Source organism: Amblyomma mixtum, chromosome 3 (assembly GCF_055824585.1).
Source record: "Amblyomma mixtum isolate Tamu chromosome 3, ASM5582458v1, whole genome shotgun sequence".
NCBI classification, from domain to species: domain Eukaryota; kingdom Metazoa; phylum Arthropoda; class Arachnida; order Ixodida; family Ixodidae; genus Amblyomma; species Amblyomma mixtum.
Window position 1 is genome coordinate 293,933,771 of NC_143014.1, and position 23,148 is coordinate 293,956,918.

Below are 23,148 nucleotides of genomic sequence, written 5' to 3' on the forward strand. Positions count from 1 at the left end.
TGGTACTGTGTCCTTGGGCTCCCACCCTTTTCCTTGCCTTTCGGGCACAGGCAGCACAGCAGTCCCTGGAGGACCAACGGGCGACACTGGCCGCCGAAAAGGGGCGTCTCGAGTTGCTTCTTGCAGACCTGCGTGCAAAGGTGGCAGAACAGCAGGAGCAGCTGAATGCCTCTGAGCAGGACCGCCGCACCCTGCACAACAGCCTGCAGGAACTTAAGGTGAGCGGTATTTCTGTGTCTTTGCCATGTTTCTTTAGATATTAATCCTATTGATGTAACGTTTGGCAAATTTTTAGTCCAGAACTTGTATGCTTGCGTCACCACCTTGCTTTTGAGCCACCAATTTTCCTTTCTCTTCCTGCCAACGTCTCAAATTTATTCGCATCACCCCTGTCTCTAAGCTACTACCTCGGGAAGAATGACTGTGGCTGTACTGTCAACATCTGGGTGCATACTGCTGCATTCTAGTGAGGTGTGTTTCATTGTTTCTGCAGTTTTGCCACACACTGCACATGTCATCTTCATGGTTAAATTTCTTTGCGCACCATGTCCAGCTCTTTGGTGGATGCCCGTCGCAGTTTACTCCCCTGCTGTTAAGAGCTGAGGCTGTGTGCATACCTCTCCGCTAACAAGGGCACAATAGCACCCCCAGTTTTGACGGGGGGCTGTTGTACGCATACTATTTCTTCTTCGTTGCAAAAAATAAGCCTTGTAAACTGTGTTCTAGCTATCCTCTAAAAAGAAAATTGTTGGAGAATGTCTCTAAGAAGGAACAGCTTGCCAGGTCAGTGATCTGGCAAACTTCATTTCACCTCAACTGCAGCTGACAACTTTTAGACGATACGTCCCTATCAGCATCCGTTCTATCAAAAAAAGCTTATTTCCTGAACTGCGCAACGGTGGAATGCAGGGCATACCTCCAAGCGCTAATTGTTGGACAGTATGAGTCTGGGAAATTGGTAGGCTTTTTGTGCTGTAACTGCCCTTGTCCACTCTTGCTACCCAGCTGGGCAAAAAATCTTTCAGGCCAGCACAACCTGCAACATGTCCCACTGGTTGCAGTGGCTATTTGCTTTAGTCACGTTTGTCATACCGAGCCCCTTTTTCCCCTTTTCTTGTCTGCTCAGTAACTGAGGAGGACCTTGATTCTGACAGTCTTGATGCTACAGGCAGCATAAGAAGGTTCTTGCTCAGCTTCCACCCTCACTGTTCAACCACGTTCCTAAGTCAAGCTCGCGGTAATATAGGGCATGCTACGTCTGCTGCTACAGATGACGGTAGTTAAGAAACCAGGAAGCCAAAGTAATGTTCATCAGTCTAGCAACGGAGCAGCAGTTCGCAGTTGGTAGCGAGGTGCTGGAAGTAGTAAGAGATTGTCTACTTACGGCAGGTAGTGACCACTGATCCGGATCATGAGAGGGAAATAAGCATGGAGTGCAGCGTGTATTGCAGGTTCTCTTAGATCATGAATGGCAGTTTGCCAATATTGCTCAAGAGAAAAGCATACAACAGCTGTATGTTACGGGCACTCACCTATGGGGCAGAAACGTTGAGGCTAACAAAGAGGGTTCAGCTTAAGTTGAGGACAATGCAGCGAGGTATGAAAAGAAAATGATAGGTGTAACGTTAAGAGACCGCAAGTGGTTAGAGTGGGTGAGGGAACAAACGCGGTTTAATGACGTCCTAGTTGAAATCAAGAAGAAGAAATGGGCTTGGGCAGGGCATGTAATGCAAAGGCAAGATAACCATTAGGCCTTAAGGGTGAAGGAGTGGATTCCAAGTGAAGGCAGACATAGCAGGGGGTAGCAGGCAGTTAGGTGGGCGGATGAGATTAAGAAGTTTGGGGTCGCAACTGGCAAAGGACAGTTAATTGGAGAGACATGGGAGAGGCCTTTGCTCTGCAGTGGGCGTAGTCAGGCTGCTGATGATGATGAACATTTTCGCGATCGAAATTTCGGACTCGAGCCAAAATCGAGTTCCTGGGAGGTGTCATGGTTCCTCAGTGAGATCTCAAATATTGCACGAGGTCAAGATTAAGATTGTGATTTCAACAGGTCAAGGAAAACGGAAGCATGGCCAGGCGTGATGCCTATACTACTGTATATCGCTTGTTGCTTTTAGGGCTGGTGAAACTTGAATGCAATGCCTTTGCGGTCTGCAGTGAAGGTGCTATGCTGTTGCTTTACTTGCTGCAAGTGAGCACGGACCGGTGTATATTCGGTGTCCTCTGCACGCGATGTCGCAGGGCAATATCCGCGTGTTCTGCCGCCTGCGTCCCCTCCTGCCCTCTGAGAAAGCTCCGCAGCGGCCTTTCCTGATGCTGCCAGATGAGCGGACCGTCGAGGTGCTCCGCACAGACCCGGAGGTGAGCGGGGTCCTGTGGCCAGAGGGCTCTCGTAACCGTGCCAGTGGTGTGGTTGTGGCACACTTCCTGGATTAAAGAGTTACAGAATTTAGCTCTTGTTGTGCTACCTGTGAGCATGCAGGTCAACTGAAAACTTCATGGCGGTGCAAGTGGGTGTGGCAAGGTACCCTGGGCTGCTTGTTGCCCATGGTGGACTGCATGTTCTGTCCGCGTGTTGTACAACTCCGAAACATCAGAGAGTTAGCCATGTTGGCATTCTGTTTACACCATCCGACAGGCTTAAGCACTGTATTGTACTTGGTAATTTGAAAGGGATTATTAGTGTTTTGTCTCCAAGGCTCGCTGAACTCTCGCTCTTTCATAAAGGTAAGCGTTGAACGCCTCATTTTGCATGCTACCAATATCCATTGTCTCAATTAAAAATTACTGAACTTGAAATGCACCCCGAAATACGGGAGCTGCAGCCAACCAGAATTTTAGATTTTTCGAATCTAAGCACCCCTCTCACTTTGGGCATCGCGATCGTGAAAAAAAGGAGGTGCTTAGAATCGAGTAAATACGGTAGGCGCACTTTAGCCAGTCGATAACCGGTGCGCCTTAATCTTTCCACCTATCAAGAAAACCGCGCGAGCCGAGCCGAGCCGCTGCCCCGCTGCTCACTGCAGCCTCAACGGCCATTTTATCTTGTTTGTTGAAGACTAGCCCTCTGCCGGCAAAATGTGCTGCATTTGTGTTCCGAAAAAAAAAAAAGAAGACGATGAATTAAAAAATATCACGCATGATTTTCGATTATACGACACCCGGATTATACGACGGTTTCGCGCGGTCCCCTGAACGTCGTATAATAGAGGTTCCACTGTAAACTTGAAATACACCCCGAAATACGGGAGCTGCAGCCAACCAGAATTTTAATCTGCCTGACTCTCATGATCTACACGGTAAAAGGCTTGCAGAATTTAATCGGGGAACTAGCCTCGAATTCACTGCCAGTACACATAAAGCAAGCGCTTAATTTTAAGGCAGCAGCTAAGATGTATTTTTGAGAAGTATCTGCAATACTTAGCTGATAGGTGGGTGTATCTTACAATATACTGCAACAAGCAATGAACTAATGTCTTTTTCAAGTGGTTATTTAACAAGATGTAATTTACGGTTCTGTTTACGCAGGCTGACTCAGATCCCGGAGCTTAGTATTTTGTAAATTTTGTAATTACCCGATTGCAAGAAGAGAATGTGCTACAGTTATATTTTTCTTCGTTTATTGTGTTGACATGCTCGACATGACGTGGACTATTTCTGCTGTATAATTTGTTTGCTGATCTGCTGCAGCTTGAAAGTTTTTCGTTTGGATCCGTGATTAGCCAATGACTGTGCGTCCAATAACTGCATTTCCATTTTGCATGACATGCTGTCATAAATGCAAAAAAAGGGGGAAATGGGCTTGCACAAAAAAGCTCAGTAGAGGCTCATTAAAACTCATTTCACTCATTTCGAACAAGTGCTCAGATGTGACAATGTGAGGATATTTCGCAGCGCTGGAGATATGGGATGCTAGGCCGCTTAGCTGTGCTGCTCTCTGCATCACACCAACCAGCCCAAAGTGTCGCGTTAGTAAGTTTTATTTACTATTGTGGGAAAGAATAATGAAGACTAACTTTTATGGTGACTGAAGACCACGGCGCCTTCTCACAGTGGTACTCTCAGAAGGTCTGTGCAGCGCTGTAAGTGAACAAAAAATTCTGGAACACTACCTTGCAGAAAAAGTCACTCTCATGAAAGATAAATTTCAGTCTTTTGTGCGAGGCTGTGGGGAAGCTACCTTGTGGGGATTGGAGGGCACTTTTGTGCCTAGCGGTGCATTGCACACAATTCCAGCATGTTGGCTGCATGCCTAAGTAGGTTTTCCCTTTCGTAATGGTTTTACCTCTCGATATTTCCAACAGCCCAGCCTCGCTCTACATGCACAATCTAACCTTGACTGCCCAGTGCAGCGACACCTCTGCTGCCAAGCAAAATTCTGTCTGGGCTTGACATTGTGCATTCTGTACATTGCACATTGTTCACTGCAGATTTGTTTTTTGCATCGAGGTGTAATGTGTAGTCCATGCCTGGTCAGCCCTGCACAGTGGGGGCAAGTGTGGGTGCTTCTGCCTCCTACGTGCAGGCGCAACGGGAGACCGTCCTGACTTTCAGCTTTGACCGAGTGTTCCCGGGCGTGGCCAGTCAGGTGGAGGTGTACGCCGAAGTCTCCCAGCTGGTGCAGAGTGCACTGGACGGCTACCACGTGTGCATCTTTGCCTACGGCCAGACGGGCGCCGGCAAGACCCACACCATGGAGGGGGACGAGGATGACGAGCGGAGGGGCATCATCCCGCGGGCCCTCCAGCAAGTCTTCGAGGCATCCCAGAAGCAGCCCCAGTGGACGGTCAGTGTGCGCAGGAAGGGAGGAGGGAGCGTGGGCGCTCTTGCGCTACTGTCCTTTAAGCCTGCCATTGACTGCACCCCTTTTCAATTCCACAGAGTGGTGATTGATGTGGCTTGCCTCCCTTGCAGTACACCATGGTGGCCAGCTTTGTGGAGGTGTACAACGAGACCCTGCGCGATCTCCTGGTGCCTCCGTCCCAAGCAGACAAGGCCCCGCCGCTGCAGCTCAAGATGAGCAGCAAGGACGGGCCCGTCACGGTGGCCAGCCTGACTGAGGTGCCAGTCCAGTCAGCCCAACAGGTATGTCAATCAGTACCCTAACAGCGTGTAAGGAAAACTTCATTGACTGCTCCAGTGGCGGTGATGTTTCACACTGCATCTCACCATTTGCGTGTGCATACTCATCGTATAGTGTAGTACTCTACAATGTTTGTGGGGCTTTTGCTCGCTTTTACCGGACAATTCGTTTTCCCCGACCCCCATCGTCCGTGGAAATGGACTCTGTACCCACCTTGTGCAGTGCATGTTAGGTGGTAGGGGGCATACATCGCAGCATGCTAGAATTAATTCGTGGCATGACCCACGGCCATGTCCCTTGTAATGGTGTCATCGGTAATGTTGGGTGAGCTGCAGACATAACAGAAGCACGACTGGCAGGCATCTTGTCTGCCCATAAATCCCTGCAGCTATCCAAGGCTCGCATGCAGCTTTTTGTTTGATATGTCTAGTGCGCAGGCCAGCTGGGTAGCCTCCATGTGTGCCATCTCTGTAGCCCATTGTGCTCAGGTGGTGCGGGCTGGGCAGTTTTATTTTCTTCTTGCCCATTCTACCCTTCGTGCCGCCTCTGTAGGAACAGCGCAGCTGCGACTCCTTTCCTCTCGATAAACTTGGCTAGCATTGTCTTGAGCTTGGGGTGCACACCGGGCTTCAGGCTGTGAAACAATCTCCTCTCACATGTTTGATGTTCTCAGACTTCTTCCACCATTTGCGAATGCAGGGCTCATCCACGTCACATTTTCTTGCGGCTGCTCTGTTGCTGATTTTCGAGCAGGGAATATGATCTTCAGTTTCTCTTTCGCTTGAGTGGCTGCCGCTGTGACACACTCATGATGCCTAAACAAGGCTGGCCAACACTGTAAAATGGCGTGTACCCAAAATGTCACCCGACTTTGAAGATGCAACAGCGTTCTTGCACAGTGTTGCTCTAAGCATAGCCAGCATGGTTGAAGTTTTCAAATAAACACATGCTTGTGAATTTGGCCATGCTTTTCATTGGCCCCTGATCGGCTTGACACGTGTTGATGTGTCAGTGGGGGCAAACTATACACAGGAGGCCGTGCTTTGCCACAAAGCCAGTTGTTCCTCGAAAAAAAAAAATTCTTTAACCTGCACCCCTGCCCCCTTTCTAAACTCATTTTTTTTTCTTAAAATTTCTGTGCAGATGTTTTGCGAGAAAACACGGTATCTCGGGTCTTGCCAGGTCAGAGAAATTGGTCGGGGACTTCACTGCATGCTTATCACATCGTTTAACTTGCTCTTTCCTCATAAAACAGTCTGCTAGCAGACTTTAAAAAAAACTGCTGCATGCACAAGCCAGAAAATGAGGTGCAACATGACATGTCATAGCGTCAGCTCATGCTATGATGCAGTTGACTGAACGCTCTTGGATAGAAAATTGACTGGGTGCCAGTGAACCTGTTTTCTAATGCTATGGTAAGAGATGTTGTGCATGGAAACTCAGCTTTCAAAGGGATAGTGGGACAGGCAAAGCTTTCCCATTGTTTTTTCCAGTCTGTGAACCATGTTACCTAAGCCACTGGGGACAAGAGAGGGAAAAGGGTGACTGAAGTGAAATCCTGGGAACCCGCTTTGTGCAGTTGCATCTCGCAGCAGATGGGTTGTGCTGTACATCTCGTGGCATTGTATTGTTTTCATGCCTTCGGCTGACAACAGCTCACGTGTGGCTGCAGTGCGGTGAAAGGTACACAAGCGTTGAGGGGGGGGGGGCTACATCGCCTAGGGGACACTGCGCTCGGGAAAGAAGGGACTATGGCAGGCATGGACCCACCCCTGTTAGTGTCCAAGCTGTTGCCTATCACGAGATGTCTCGTCACATTTTGTCGGTTTTCTCTGTTTTATATAGTACCAGCTTTGCTTGCAAAACTTCCCAATGGGCATTTAAACTCCCATGGACGTCCTGCGGATGTTCAGGATGTCTGCAGGATGTCCATGGGAGGTTCATTGTGCACTGGGTCTCTGAGTAGCTCAGTTTTCTGCGCCCACAATCCGTAACCTCTCTGGTCATTTAATTAATCCGCAAAAGTTGGTAACACCACAGAATTGCGCTTACCCCGCTTCTCTTCATGGCCACAGTTTGTGAAAGAACATGCGGTAACTGAACCTTTCGGGGGAAAATGTTTGAGGGTTCTGTTTCCTTTGCGCAGAAGTTACGTTATTCATACTTCTGTGGCTTCTAAACAATCCTGTACGGGGCATGCATTGAAATTTGTCATGCGTGGGAGCAGCAAGAACATGGCCTTCTTCAGACTGATGCTTTGCTTGGTTTCTTTTATTTGTGAGGATGCCGGCAAGAGATGCTTGTGCAGACTGTGGGTCTAAATGTCATGCAGTGCTGGTACAATGAAACCTCGTTAATTTGGTCTTCAAGTGTCTGAATGATCCAACTGTCGAATCATTGAATGTGTCCTCAAAACTGCCAAAAACGGTGTGTGAAAGCAAAGTTTATTTTATTAAAGCTGGGCAATGTCTATATTCTTTGAAAATGGCTATTTTTCGCAGTTGTGCCGAATGCTTTAATTCGTGAACATTGTCGGGAGTATTGATAGCAGAGCTTCTTCATAAGTTGGCAAGGGTTTCCGCAGCTTCTTTCAGTGTGCAGTGGGGTAGCTCTTGAGCATCTTTGCATGTGGCACCTCGCATGAGGAGGCCACACTGCACAAATAGCGAACAGCATATGATGAACACGGAGTTTTGATGGGCTGGAAGAATGGAAATACCACATGTAGGAAATGAGGTCCGTATCGACGCAGGTTTCCTGATCGCTGTCACACCTGCCGTTCACGTATTGTGCAGTTCAGGTCTCATTGGACACATATTTAGACGGTCGCATGTGTAGCGGGTCATACCACGATGCACTGCCACTTTGGATTCCTGTCTGAATTAACCGATGCCAGCTCAAGGGTGTCCGAATAAGGGTGTCCAAGGGGGGGGGGGGTTCTGATGCCATAGGCTCATAAGGGTGCTGGAGGTACTCCAGGTGCAGTCCGTATTGTCTGAATTCCCGAGATAACGGGTGTCAAATTAAAGAGGTTTCACTGTGCTCTCTTACCCGCTGCTTCTTTTCCCAGATCAGCCAGTTGCTGCAGTGTGCGCGGAAGAACCGGGCTGTGGCTGCCACCAAGTGTAACGAGCGGTCATCCCGGTCCCACTCAGTCTTCCGCCTGGACATCACGGGCCACAACGCGCGCACACAGCTTGGCTGTCGAGGTCGGTGCATTCTGTTTGCTTTGGCATCTCCCAACAGGATTTCTTTGTCACAGTCAACAGAATAGGGTAGGGGGCGGAAGGCTGGAAAATCTTGCATCAGACATTCAGTAGTCATGGGACAGTAGCATGCTGCTAGATTTTCCAGCCCTGCGACCATGGTCACAGGCGGTTTCGTGCCCTTCGCGACCCTGGTGCTGCCCTCTGCTGCATTAGTTTGCGCGCTCTGAACGGCGCCCGCCTCTTCAGTTTTGAAGGCTCAGAAGAGGCCTTCAAGTTCGGGCTTTAGAGCAGGTGTTGGCCATTGCCCTCCCAACTGCTTCCCGATTAGTGTGCCGCATAAGCGCGTGTAAGGGCCGCACCCGAACTTTCCATGATCCAAGCGGGAATAGCCTTCTAAATGCACGCGCCGTGCCGGCTACGAGCAACAGTGCGCTTGATCGCAGAGGCCACATACGCGCCATAGCCTCCGAGATTACTTGCACGTTCGGCCGATCTCAGAGGCCATGCACGCGCACAGGAGCTTCCAAGTGCTGTCCAAAGATGGCGCCCGAGGTCGTAGTCGTCATAGTCAACTTATTCCTTCGCCACGACCTCCCGTTGTCCTCATCGGCATCAGTATCGCCAGCTCCAGCCTTTCGTTGCTTTTGTGGTGTGTGCATCGCAGTGCTGCCGAGCGTGGCAGTTTTAGCACGATGGGCAAGCACCTTTATAGCTGCATGGCTGGGAGTTAGCTCTCGAACACAGCAAGCGTGTGCCTGGCAGGGAATTTGACGTGGCAGAGGAGTGCGTCCGATGATGATGCAACCACAAGAATGCATTGGGAAACACAAGCTGCAAAAAGCGCACTTTCCAAAGCAAGCCGTGAGAGTTTCCCGAACTGGAAGAGGTTCTCTGCTATGTGATAGAAGTGCGGAACAATGGCTATGCGTTGACAGCAGACATGCTATGCGGCTTCCTTTGGGATGAGTGCTCACCAGAGCACAGCACCAGCTCAGAGTGGAAATACTCCGCGAGTGACGACTGAACACAGAATAATTGCCGCTCATTCCCTGATTGGTGTGTTTGTACTTATTTTTTCGCACATCGTGTGTATGGGCCGCACCCCGAAAATTTGCCTTAGAATCTGAAAAAAAAAGTGCGGCACATACACGTGTTTATACGGTATTCTGTTCACCTTTGTTAGTTAAAATTTCAATAATTTCAAACTGTATCAGCTTTTCATCTTTGCTGCAATATTAACCAGGTTTTTACTATAATATAAACCAATTATTTTTTTTCTCTAGTTTTATTTTTTTTACAGCATCAACAAAATGTCTCAACAAAATGTTGGTGAGCATTGGAACCGCTCTGAGCCATTTCAAAACGAGCAGTATTGTACCTGTGCTGTTTGCAGAAGCTGCCATCTTGGCTACCTTCTGCAGCACTCCAAATCGTGAAAATAGCCAGTATTTTTACTTGGCATTGAAATATACAGTGGTAGGCAGTTAAGCCATTACGCCCATGGTGCTCACCTTTGCAGAGCACAGTGCTTGGCATGTAGTGGTGCGTGGTGTGACTGTGCGCAGGGCGGCTGAACCTGGTGGACCTGGCAGGCAGCGAGCGGCTGTCGGAGTCGCAGTCGGTGGGGGTGCGCCTACGGGAGGCCCAGAACATCAACCGCTCCCTGGCAAACCTCGGCAACGTCATTCTGGCGCTCTCCAACCGGGTGGGTGCTCCACTACCTTGGAAACATGTCGTGGGTTTTCGTGGGTCATCCAGTGCTGCAGTTTGGAAGGTTCTTCAGCTGCAGTATTTCGCCAGGTTTTTCAGCCGGGTTGCTTCAATCCTCTACCATTGTCGAGTGATTGCTGCTAGCCATCAGCTCTGGTATCGCTGGCCGTGCTGCCATCTTGTGGTCAGTGCAGGGGATAGCTTTGTAGCACAACATTGTGCCTTGCCCTTGATTTGAATTCACCCGTTGGTCAACCCCCATGTTTGGACTGTGCAGTTTTGTAATATGCTCACTTTTGTACAGTGCTTACACAACTTTAAGTTGACACCCTCCATATCACTTATCAGGAGCCTGTGGGCACACTCCACAACGAAAATGTATGTCACTGGACTGCTCGTCCACAACTGGGCCATCGACCTCACTAGCAAAGCTCTCATCATTCCTGCTGCAGTTTTGCAACACATTGTTCTGACATCGTCCAGCGAAAACCCATGCGTCTTCGTCCCGCAAAACCCCACATTTTGCAAACTGCACCAACGATGCTCCAACTTCGGATTTTCAAGCTAAAAAAAAAAGGTAGATTTACAGTCTTGCAAATATGGTAGTAGTGTATATGACTCCTGTGTGAATATGACAATCTGCCAGATTACATCAGATTTATTCACTCAGTCGTTGCTATCCTATAGGTGCATAAAATGCACCCTATGCCAACTTTTTCGTGCGTAGCTTTTTCCATTACTCTGTCCCTGAAGGACTGATCCTGATGCGCCGTTAATTTTGCTTTTCACACGGCGGACTGTGTCGTTCATACAGGCTGACCATGTGCCATACCGGAACTCCAAGCTGACACAGCTCCTCATGGACAGCCTGGGTGGCAACAGCAAGACACTGATGCTGCTCCACATCTCGCCACGGGAAGAGAACATAGGGGAGACCATCAACTCGCTCCGGTTTGCCACAACGGTGAGCACACTATTGTCTGTGCTCCAATGGCAAAGAATGCCTCTCTCAAAATCCTTGCCACATATTTGGCCATTTCAACCTCACGATTTCCGCTTCACTCAGCGTAATCGTGTATGTAAGTTTTTGCACGCTATCATTCAGATCAGCAATTGCAGGTAGTTTTTTTTTTCTTCAGAACACGCTTTTCTCAATTTATGCTTTCTTCAGCTTACTGACAGCAGTCCTTTTGCACTGTAAACAGTGATCACTGCAATAAGGAACAGTGACGCTCTTTATGGCTTAACACTGCATGTTAACAGGTAATTGCAATTTTCAGTCCTGTTGGCCATTATTTTCTTGAATTCTCGTCAGTGCAGCTTGTAGGGGTACTTTTTTCCTGACCATTGACTGCACAGCATGATCATGCACTCTATTCAGTGTGCCTCGTGGTAGAGCAGCTGCCTCTGCTTGAGGAGGTGGTGGGTTCAATTCCTGCCGCCGGCCGGGTACCCACCGGTTTTCTCAAAATGGGTACGAAGCATGCCCTGGCCTGGTGCTCAGCATCCTAGGGTTGCATTGCTTGAGAAAGGAGCCTGCACCTTCAGTCGACCAGTTTGTGCAGTGGTCACCTGTAGGAAAGACTAAAAAAAAGGGCCACAAGTTTGGCTTCTACGGCACGAGGCGGATTTAGGGTTGCTTGACGGGGGAACTGATCTCTGATCCGTCAAGGCAACTGGGGTAAAAACCGAAGCCTGGCCTCGTGGTAGAGCATCCGCCCCGCATTTGGGAGGTGCTGCGTTCGTCCCCAGTGCCGCCGGGCACCCACCAGTTTCTTTAATGGGTACAAGATTTCCCCTGGCCTGGTGCTCGGCTCTTCTAGGGTGAGATGCTTGGGAAAAAGGGTCTAGGCCACAGTTGCCTTGATGGATCAGAGATAAGTTCCGCCGCCAAGCAATCGTAAATCTGCCTCGTGCGGTATAAGCCCAACTTGTGGCTCTTTTTTATAACTCCTCCCAAACGTACACCCCTAAAGAAAGCCGAGCGCCAGGCTGGGGGACGATTGTACCCATTTTTTCCAGTGGGTGTCCGGCGGTGGGTTTCGAACCAACTACCTCCCGCAGCCGAGGTGGGTGCTCAAACCACTAGACCATGACTACTACTATTTTTACTACTACTACTACTACTATTACTACTACTATTACTACCATTTTTACTATTTCTTTTCCGCAGGCTCTGAGAACTTTTCCAAACTGTAGTAATAGCCACAGCTCGTCAGACATGTACAGAGCACAGTTGTGTTTCAGTTGCCTTATCTTTGTTTGCACATTTGGAGATATTCAGAGCAATCTTGTTGCGCTGGATTGTTACAGTTGGCAGTCAAAGGCGACGCAGGATAAGAGATTCTGGTTTCAGATCGCTGCTGTTTTGGGAGCAAATGCTTGCATAAATAGCAAGAATGCAGTGACATCCAGAAAACTATCTTTTTGTCTATGTTCATTGGCTGTGGAAAATTGGACCTTTTAAATCTGCGGCAGTTGTAAGCAGTGGCTGCTTCATTTCTGCCGCGTTGTATGGTGGCAGTGGCAGCTAAGATCAGTGCTGGACATGGTGGCTAGGTGGTAAAAAATAGTTGTTTATGGGGATTATAAGTAGTGAACACTGGGCACATATGGTACTTCCCAGTGCAGTTTTGTTGACATATCTCAGTCGGATCATGATGTCTGGTACAGTGGAAACCCACTGTTGTGTATCCGGGTATTGAGTTTTCCCGGCTGCTATGTTTTCGTGAGCCAGTACTGGCCAAGCTTCCATAAAAAGCATGCAATATAGACGGCGCTATTACGTCACCGTTGTGACAACATGAACAGCATGCTACGTTGCAATGATGCTTTAATTCATGCCGGCATTTTAACAGCCTACGTTTAGCGCGTGCAAAACGGCAAAGGCGCACCGGCCAAAGTGGGACTTGGCCGCGTTGCACCCTCACAGACACCTCCAAGCACATATGTGGGTGCCGTGAATCTTCTTGTGGCTGTTGGGGGCAGTTCTATCGCTGGTGTGACATGAGTGTGAAGGATTGAAAGCTCGAAAATGAAACTATGCCACTGCACGCACAGTGCAGGCAGTGCTGTACAATGCTGTGCAAGATACAGTCGATGACCGATTTTTCGGACTCTCTAGGGACCGCGAAAACGTCCGAAAAATCGGGCAGTCCGGAAAATCAAATTTCACCGAAAAAATCACGAACTTATTACCACTATGCCGGAGAAAGCGGCCAATTGTATTGCACACATTCTAAAGCTCCTCATTACTTTATTTCGCTGCGCGAAATACCGTATAAACGCGTATAAGGGCCGCACTTTTTTTTTCCAGATTCGAGGGCCAATTTTCGGGGTGCGGCCCATACACGCGATGTGCGAAAAATTTTTTTTAAAGTAAAAACACACCAACCAGGGAATGAGCGACATTTATTCTACGTTCAATCGTCACTTGCGAAATATTTAGACTCCTGAGCTGGTGCTGCGCTCTGGTGCACGCTCATGCCAAAAGAAGCCGCGCAGCATATCCGCTGTCAACGCGTAGCCGTTGTTCCGAAATTCCATCACATAGAGGAGCAGCTCTTCTTCCAGTTCAGGAAACTCGCACGGCTTGCCTCGGAAAGCGCGCTTTTTGCAGCTTGTGTTTCTCATTTGGTTGCACAATCATCAGACGCACTTATCGGCCACGTCGAATTTCCCGCCCGCCGCACGCTTACCGACCGTGTTCGAGAGCTAACTCCCAGCCGTGTAGCTTAAGGTGCTTGCCCATCGCGCTAAAACTGCGAAGCTCGGCGGCAGCACGCGAAAGCCACTATCACTGCGAACGCGCTAACACGCATGCTAACACGCCACGAAAGGCTGGAGCTGGCGATACTGATGGCGATGTGAACAGCGGAAAATCGCGACGGAGAAAAAAGTTGATAATGATCACGGCGCCATCCATAGACGGCACTTGGAAGCTCCGGTGCGCGCGCGTGGCCTTCGCGAACGGCGCAGCGCCGGAGCAGATCGCGGCCGCGATATGATTCGGCGGGCGCGCCCGAAGCGCGCTTCGATCGCGGAGGCCGCGGCGTGCGCGTAGCCTCTGCGATCGTATTCGCGTTCCGTGTTCGGGACTAGACTCGGCACAGATGAGTTCCGTGAACTCAGACTACGGTTCAAGTTCGTGCGGCGGAAGACATTCAAGGACAGTACGAATTCGAAAACACGCGAGCGCAATGTGCCGACTCGCGCAGAATTTCAGCGTCGCAAGAGGCTCCCTTTAAGCTTGAATTTCGTTTTGTTTGATCAAGTTTTCGATATCTCCTGCAGTCTTAATTAATGAGGTTCCACTGTACACATTATATGGCGCCTTGGGTACTGGCGGCGAGTGCGAACGAGGTCCGAAAAATCGAGGGGTCAGTTGCGGTGCGTCCGAAATTTCTAGCGCTCTTACACATTGGCTCTATGGGCCATGTCGCGGTGCCGCGAAAAAGTCCGAATAATCAAGCATGTCCAAAAAATCAGGCGTCCGAATTTTCGGTCGTCGACTGTATAGTTGAATGGGTTGATGCTGAGGCATGCTTCTGTCATCCACGTTTACCGCGTCGCCTGAGGCTTAGAAAATTGGGGGGACGCTTAAGCTTTGCCTTTAAGTGTACACTGTAATAGCATTTTTGGGTCCGCTTGCATCGCCTACTCAGTCAGGCAACCAATCAGGAGGTTGGGCTTGATAAGCATATACCTTTTGCATTAGAATTCACTGTTCTCTGAACAGTGACCTCGTTGAACACGGCGGTACTGCGTGTTTAACCATCACTCGGCTTTTCCACCTGCTAAACATTTATATTAACACGAAAAGTTCGCACAGAATTTCGGAGCCTTTCATCACAGCCAGAAATCTTAATGTAAGGCATGATCTCAATGTCTTTTTTAAGTGTTGACTGAAGTATGTCCCTCAAACAGAGCATCACCACCAAAAAAATATTTTATTGCTCACTATAGTTTCTCGTTTCTCGCACAGATCCCAATTTACTGATTACAACACAAATGTCCCCTTGATGTGAAGGTACGGCCTAACTCGGAAGGGCCACGTTTGCAGTGTAGGAAGGTTCTTGTGGCCTATTTAATCTACATCTGCTGAGCTCTTTAGTACAGTGATGTCAAGGAAGGTTACAGGTAATGCTGCAGATGTGAGCAGAGGAAGTAATAACGAAGCAGAACCTTTGTCATCTGCCTTCTGGAGAGGCCGTAAGGTATTCTAAGGGAAAGCGATCAGTGAGGACAAACTTCTATCGTGACCATGTCCAGAAAAAGATGTGCACTTAGCCACCTATTAAGCATAGCTGCCAGGAACAGGTTGTCTGGTGTTTAGAAAAGCAAAAAATAAAGGTGAACTTAAGTTTCCTTGCATGCAGAAATACGAAGGAATTTCGAGTTCCTTTACCACCTATGCTACTCAGTAATATAATTAATCACTAATTATCAATTAATGTATTGTTGGTTAATTATTTGTTATGAGGTACTGTTAACTATTTTAATCAGTTAGCTTAAGTGACTAGTTAATTTGGCATATAATTGATTAATTACCTAGTTCTATTAAATAATTATTGGTTATTTTTCTCCAATCTTTATGGTTCGTTCAATTCTTGAGGAATTACTAGCAATCCTCCAATTTCATTAATTACTCCAAGTAATTAGCTAAATTGCCTAATTAGTTAAATGAGCTACTAAATAAGATTAGTGATTTAGACTTTTCACTCAGTCAATATTTCAGTCAATATTAATCATTACAAATCATAATTACACTTGCTGGATGATCGACAGTTCACTCTGTCCACAGCCGGTGGTGACACATCCTGTCCACACCACTCAGGAGGCAAGAAATGTTTTCTGATTAAAAAACCTGAAACAGGTTGCTGGACAAAGTGCACGACAGATTCACCAGACTTAATCATGGGAGCAACAAATTCTGTCGACGCACAAGCTCCCTTTGGTAACACCCCAGAGAAGTCCCAAAACAGTATCGCAGCGCTTCGGCGCAACAAAGATGTTGCATATTTGTGTCCTTGCAGGGACGGAGTGCTCTCAACCCATCCAAGCCTGCTTTTTCTTTTTTACCGTACCCTTTTCATCAGAACAAGGGTACACGGTATGTCATCATAGGCCAGTCTTAATTTTCCACTGTACTTGAGAGAAGCAACGATCAGCTGTGTTTTTGAAGGTACTGAGCTCTAGGGGCCCGAGGTATACAACTGAAATTACAAAGACAATGTCAAACAGGTTGTTTAAATAAAATATCTTCGGTAAGCTCTTGGTTGTTAGGGAGAGCCTGTGTTCGCTCTTGTTAGTCGGAGGATGGGTGGTTGAGGGGGGTCTTGCATATTCTCATACCATGTGTTAGAGGGAGGGGGCGGCTGCAAGATGGAAAGGTGTCTGTCTGTATACGTAAAGCCGCCAGCATACACGACAGCTTCCTTTGTGAACAGTGTGTGTGGTAACGTAAAGGGTGCATGCGGTGGTGCTGACGTCGCCCGCCTAGGTACTCTGCTTAGGAGAAACTCTGACTGACACTAGCTTCAGGGGAGACTTATTACTCGCCAGACGGGGCCTCTGAAACTGCTGAAGGTGGAAGGTTTTATAGATGCAAAATCCACCTGCTTTTTCCTTATGTACGTGTACCTCATCAGATGGATTTAAGCATATATATAGATTTAAAATAATTTTCAGTTCATATATTTTTTGCCATGGAGAGTAAATTAAAGAGTAAAAGTGAAAATATCTCGCAGCATGCAAAATTTGCATCTTTCAATTTATATGTCAATGCCATAGACGAAAGTAAACAGCATAACAAGTTTAATGAAACCCATTACTCTTTTTTCAGAATTTTTCTTGCTTCAGAATATTTTTATGCGAAGCATACTAAAATAGCCCAAGCCCGCTCCTCGAGCGCGGCGGTGTCGTTACCATTGACCTTTCGTGACCTCCATGTCATACCACGTGATGCGTGACGTCACGGCAGATGAGAAGCGGGGCCCCAGCTCGCGCTGTCGCGCGAGTCGTCGCGACCAATGTGTTTCCTGCTTCTGCCGCTAGGTGCGCTGTAGTGAACACGTGATGCTGGAGCGGCGGTATACAAGGGGGTGCGCCTGCCTCTGCTTAGGCGTACATGGTATAGAGATGCCTCCTGGAGACAGGGCTGCTCGTTGGAATGAGAAGCAAAAGTTGCGGCGTGCTACAGAGACTGATGAAGAGCGTGAAGAACGTCTAGCCAAGCGGCGTGCTCGATATGCAACTCGGCGACAATATGCTTCGCATCTGACTGGGCTTAACCTAAGCTAAGCCTCAGCCATTTTGTTTGTCCTGAATTCATTTAAACCTGCTTGAACTGGTTCAATCAAGTCCCTACCGGTTCGAATTGGAACGGAATGTTGCTCAGGAGCTGAACCCAGAACTGAGAAGCCGCCGCGGTGGTTCAGTGGCTATGGTGCTCGGCTGCTGGCCCGAAGGACGCGGGTTCGATCCCGGCCGCGGCGGCTGAATTTCTTTGGAGGAGAAATTCGAGGCCCGTGTACTGTGCGATGTCAGTGCACGTTAAAGAACCCCAGGTGGTCGAAATTTCCGGAGCCCTCCACTACGGCGTCTCTCATAGCCTTAGTCGCTTTGGGACGTTAAACCCCATAAACCAACCAACCAGAACTGAGCCTGAAAGGCATGAACCCGAACCGAACCTGAAAAAAATTCCAATTAGACACCGTGGCTACAGCATGTCTGCTAGAGTGTGTGCGCACAAAAATAACTATTCAAAAAGAATTTGCCAGATTGCAGTTCGAACCCAAGCCTTCTGTGTGCCAAGGCGGGCATGCAACGCATACGCCACAGTGTCGTTGGTTCAAGTGCGTTAGAGGGGCATGAAGTGAATACAGTGTGGTCTGTGCGACAGTAAAGTGTGTTGGGGATGTGTACTTGCAAAAAGAGTAGTTGTTGACGTCATCCAAGGGTCATGTGACAAGTGTCATGTGACAACAGTAATTTCCGAATAAAAGAAAGTTGCTGACGTCCAAACTCAAACGCTTTAGCATTTCTCCAATGCAGTTGACTGCAGTGCTCTATAACATTCGTCTAGAGTGGGTCCTGTTGAAGGTCCCGCCCTTCTCTGTTTTATTTCTTTTGCAGGTCAACCAGTGCCAGATTGGCACAGCACGCAAGAATCTTTGAGGGCTTGGCAGAATGGGACTGGGCATTGTTGGCGCAATCATTTTATCTGTAATGGTATAATTTTATATAACGTTCTTTTACGTTGGACAAGTAATGCAGTCATCGTGCTTGCTTAGCAATGTGTGCTTTTGTAATGGACACTGTTGTGAGCAATGGAGAGTCAAGATTCAGTGACTGCAATGCAAAGGCTGCTGGAGACTTGAGAATTGCAAGAGCTGCCAGCACGAGGACATTGGAAGATACTGTACAGTAAGAAGACACCCCTGACGATAGTCCCTGTGCACTAAGACGCAACATTGTGCTGTGCTCACTTTGAAGTGTTTGTGCTGAGCTTACTGATCCCGATGAAGAACTGACATTGTGTTGGTGTTCTGTGCACTGGTTGTAATTGTGCACGTGACCGATGTATGCATCATGACGTGTGCAGCAAAGCAACGGCCATCTCTTGGTCGCAAACACCTGCTTCCTGGGCTCTTCAGGTCTGTATGAATAACATGAAGTGTCACTTTTGCAACCAGGTTGCAACACTCCTTGTGCTTAGCAGTGGTCTTCAGTCTGTTCACCCGGGGCAATACATGGTATCACAGAAGCCATTGTGCGCCCTGCGTACCATGCTGTTTCTTTTGTTATGTCTGAAAACTGTGACGGATTTTCAGAAAAGAGCATCAGAGCAACTCCTTTCTTTGGCCCTTTGCTCTATGCTTACGAATTTAGACGTGCAAGTTGTCCAGACATGTTGGCTTTGTGCAAATTTTTACGAATTTTTAAACGAGTGCAATGCTTTTACATTTGTGTTCATTACTTTAAGTATGGCCTCTGGTGGCATGTGTATGCAGCATGCGTGTGTCAACTTTGGCTTAATTGTTGAATGCACATCGCAAGAAAGCTTCACAATGTATTTTTGTGAATTGATGCTTTTCGGTTGAAAACCGTGCATATCTCATTTTTATTCTCTGCTACAGTCTTGTGCTAGTTTTCTCGTATTTGTACCATGGAGGCCTTGAAAACCTGGGCAAATGGCCTAATGTAATAAAGTTGAACGTACTATATCATTTGCGGGTACTTTCTTCAGCCTAGTCTGTGAATGCAGAGAGGCTGCATGGTGCCTGACAAGCCTGCAGACTGCTGTGGCTTTTTCACAGCATTACTGTAGTCCAATGTGCGTCACTTTCATGAAATAAGTTTTCTGGGACTTTAAATTACTAGAACTTCTGCTCTGGCTTTCCTTAATGGGTTTACACTTCATTCTGTTGCTGTCAGTGGTGCATTTCAGGACTTGCCTTGCTAAAAAACATGGGGTGAGGGGTATGAATTTCAAAGCATGGTTGATAATGCCTTATATTTCGAAGTATTTCTCTAATTCTTTTTTCTGTAGTCAGGTACAACCCGTTTGCAGTGGAGCTCCGCCCACAGTGAATACTGCCAAACAGAATTCCTCTGGGACAACAAGCAAACAGTTATTCAAGATTTCCTGTTCATCAAAACAGTAAGTTATTCATGAGACAAAATTAGACTTTTCTTGTCTCCAGCAACAGCTTGATAGCCAAACATCAAAACTCCAATTTTGTGCAAAATTGCAACTGGTCAGCGGAGTAACACAGGAAGCAGCGGGCTGTGACTGCAGGCTTTTTACGATGTGTACAGTATGATGAAACTTGAAAAAAAAAACCAGCACACTATACTAAATGTCATAATCGTCTGGTTTAACCTTCTCAAAGTTTCTGAACGTCTTGCAGGTGTTGCGATCGACAGTCTCGAAATGTTTTCTTGCCCAGACACGAATATTTCGTAATTTTTTGTCCTGTCGCTGGCTGAGAATATATCAATTCTTCAAGCTCTGCACCTAGGACTGTCAGTCACTGAATTTAGGCTATTTCCAGGATTGTAACAGGACAAACTAGGTCAAATAGGACAGCCTCAGAGCAATCCGCTCCACAAGGTGAACAACAGCCCTGGAAAATCTTGAGAAAAAGTCTTTCCAAGTTGAGCACCACATCTACTTCTCTTGAAAGCTCAGAGGTTCTAGCTTGTGTGTGTCACCACTTAGCACACTTTTAGGTGCGTTCCCAGACACCCTTAGAGCGTTTAGGGGTAGCGGCCTCGGTCACAAAGGAGTTGCCCTCGACTCAGTGTGGCAAGCTCAGCCAGAGACCAGCTACCAAGTGACAAGAGATTTTTGGTTGTTTGGTGCCCAGCTTTTACCAGTCGCAAGCCAGAGAATGGGTCGGAGCCAAAGGTTCACAAACAAAACAGTTATACAGCAATGAGACGATACATAGGATTTCGCAATCACTTGTACGAACACATACAAAGTGATTTCCAATACAAAGCAACTCGTGCAAAGTTACACTCGAGAGAGATTACAATACAAAAGAAATATTGCACCTAAAGTGCACTAACACAAGAGAGAGGCAAACAAACAAAACACAATTCAGCGGGCACTGCGACAGTCCGACGACCAGAGGTTTAGGACGCCGTCCCGCAGACTGGCGCGCGCTGCCTCGTTAGTCCGTGGTTGAGCGAGTGGTGTGGTCCCGTGAGTCGAGCAGGCGTGCTTCTCGTGGAAGCTTGTATGGCTGCTCGGGCTGACAGACAGCGGTCAACGCCCTTCATATATAGACCGTTTACAGTGCGCAGTTCTCTTTGAGACCAGATGGCGCCACACGTGCACTCGGAACACGGCGCCATTACGGGCCTCGTAAGTCGTTGGCGTGTACGCCTCGACGCAGCAGTGGAAATTTCGCGGATGGCTGCCGAATGTGTTCTTTCTACGATGTGAAAAGGCAGAGGAAATACGTTCTGTGTTGCGGATTGCAAGAATTGCGACAGAAAGTTAAAAAAGGTGCGGGATGCGGTCGTTTGCGAGCTTCACGGAACCGAACTGCACAAGGATGTACACTGCCCCTGTTCACGGTCGTTCGCCATGCACCCTTTCCGAACGGGCGAACGCAACAAACACGTTCGCCAGCGCTACACAGCCAATATAGAAAGGCTTTGAGTTTGGAAAATCTGCGAGGGCAAGTTCACAACACAGACGTGTGAAGAATTAGCTGTTCCGCCATCAAAATGGTCAATTCATGCTTTTAGTTGTGTACTGTGCTAAGACCCAATTGGCCATTCGTAAAAGGAGCGCCCTAGGCCGAATTAGGAACGAAAAAAAAAATTACTTACGCTCCTACATACCGCTGCTGTTTCTTATGCACTGCACAGCTGTGCGAGCGGACAGCGCGCTTACCGTCAGTCCGTGTATTACACGCAGTCTTGGTGCACTGCTTTTCAACTTCGCTCCAAGTAGCGCGGTCTCTGGGACCATATTCAGAATAAAGCATTTGCGTGACGGTTGCTGTGCTGGGTGGTTGTCACTCCTAGCGGTCCATGCGAGACTGTCACTAAAAGTGACTCCGCAGGCTCAGAGTGAAGCTGATTACTTACAAGCAACGAGCTCATGTCCGCGTATCGAGCGTGTAGCGTACCACAATTTTATTTGTGAGAATGACGCATAATTGTGAAATTCGTAGCATTAACGCGTTGCCATGCGCACGTTATAACAATTATATCGCGGAATCCTTCGAAACGCGATTGCACACCAGCTTGTGAAGTTGATGCATGGTACTGCTACCATGATAGTCAACCTTTGTGCGTCTATTTTTGCCGCCTTTCTGTGTTTAACAAACCAGTAGCAAATATTTTAGGTTTCCTAAGCACCGTTAACAGGTTGTAAACAAATGCTTACGATGTGCATGTGAGCGTTTTAGAGCAGCATCTGCATGCAGGTACACAATAGGACAACGACCTGCGCGGCCGCAGGATCCCAGTAAAAAAAAAACCATTGGAACCAATTGCATTTCCAATGGGTTCCAATTAGACGAGTTCAGTTTCCAATTGGATGGTCCAAATGGACTATCCGATTGGAAACTGAACTCGTCTAATTGGAACCCATTGGAAATCCAAGACTATCCGATTGGACCATTTGGGTTTACAATTGGTTCCAATTGGAATGGTGTTCTAATTGGATGATCCAAATGGACTATCCAATTGGACCATTTGGGTTCCCAATTGGTGAGCCCAATTGATCTTACCCATTGCATCCAATTGGTCCGCTGAACTGCACACAATTTATCCAATGAATGTGTGCATGTTTGACGAAAAAGGTAGAACTAATATGGTACTTACAATAAGAGCTATCAGCAGCTTAGCCTATTAAATTGTACTCATCACCTACACCACCACTGGAGCTGAAATAAAATTAAATATCTGCGCTCAGTGGGCAAGCGCCACCGGCCCCAGCATGAGAGCCTCATAAGTGGGGTATATAAGTTGGAGCAGAAGTGTTTGGCTTGGTTTATTGGGGTTTAACCTCCCAAGGCGACTGAGGCTATGAGAGACGCCGTAGTGAGAGCTCCGGAAATTTTGACCACCTGGGGTTCTTTAACGTGCACTGATATCGCACAGCACACGGGCCTCTAGAATTTCGCCTTCAAGAAATTCAGCCGCCGCGGCTGGGATCGAACCCGCGTCTTTCAGGTCAGCAGCCGAGCGCCGTAACCACTGAGCCACCGCAGTGGGACGAAGCAGAAGTGTTCTCTGGATGTACATATTGAGCTAATGTATGCTACTAGTGCCTGAATGTGCAGTGTTGCTTGTGTGTGATGCATGTGTATCTGTTGGCTTTGATTTTCATAAAAGCATGTTAATTTCAATTCCGTAGAAAAATGTTGATTGGCACTAGGCAGAGTGTCTCCCCGCAGTCCTCATAAATCAGTTTTCCTTTTGCACATTACAATGTGTTAAGTTGTAGAAATATTCATCCAAGATCCTAGAGCATATTATTCAAACATTTAGCTACCTTTCTCAATGAACGTAACATATTTTGTGAATATTTTCTGGGTGAAATAACTGCCTGGCCTAATGGGTCCAAAAAGCCGCCGCGGTGGCTTAGCGGTTATGGTGCTCGGCTGCTGACCC

General features: G+C 47.7%; 1 protein-coding gene across 4 annotated transcripts in view; it reads left to right on the plus strand.

Moving 5' to 3' along the window:
• The window catches only part of LOC149355215 (kinesin-like protein KIFC1), a 36,804-nt gene extending 17,569 nt beyond the window's left edge, over positions 1-19,235 (plus strand). For 2 of the 4 annotated variants that reach the window (XM_089583713.1, XM_089583712.1), the window contains exons 6-13: positions 51-218; positions 2,245-2,364; positions 4,529-4,789; positions 4,918-5,088; positions 8,157-8,295; positions 9,861-10,000; positions 10,820-10,969; positions 16,041-18,128. In XM_089583713.1, the coding sequence (XP_089439839.1) occupies positions 51-218; positions 2,245-2,364; positions 4,529-4,789; positions 4,918-5,088; positions 8,157-8,295; positions 9,861-10,000; positions 10,820-10,969; positions 16,041-16,142 (1,251 nt within the window). In that variant the 3' untranslated portion in view covers positions 16,143-18,128. The other 2 variants (XM_089583715.1, XM_089583714.1) reach the window with 1 other exon arrangement.
• Positions 19,236-23,148: the final 3,913 nt, after the last annotated feature.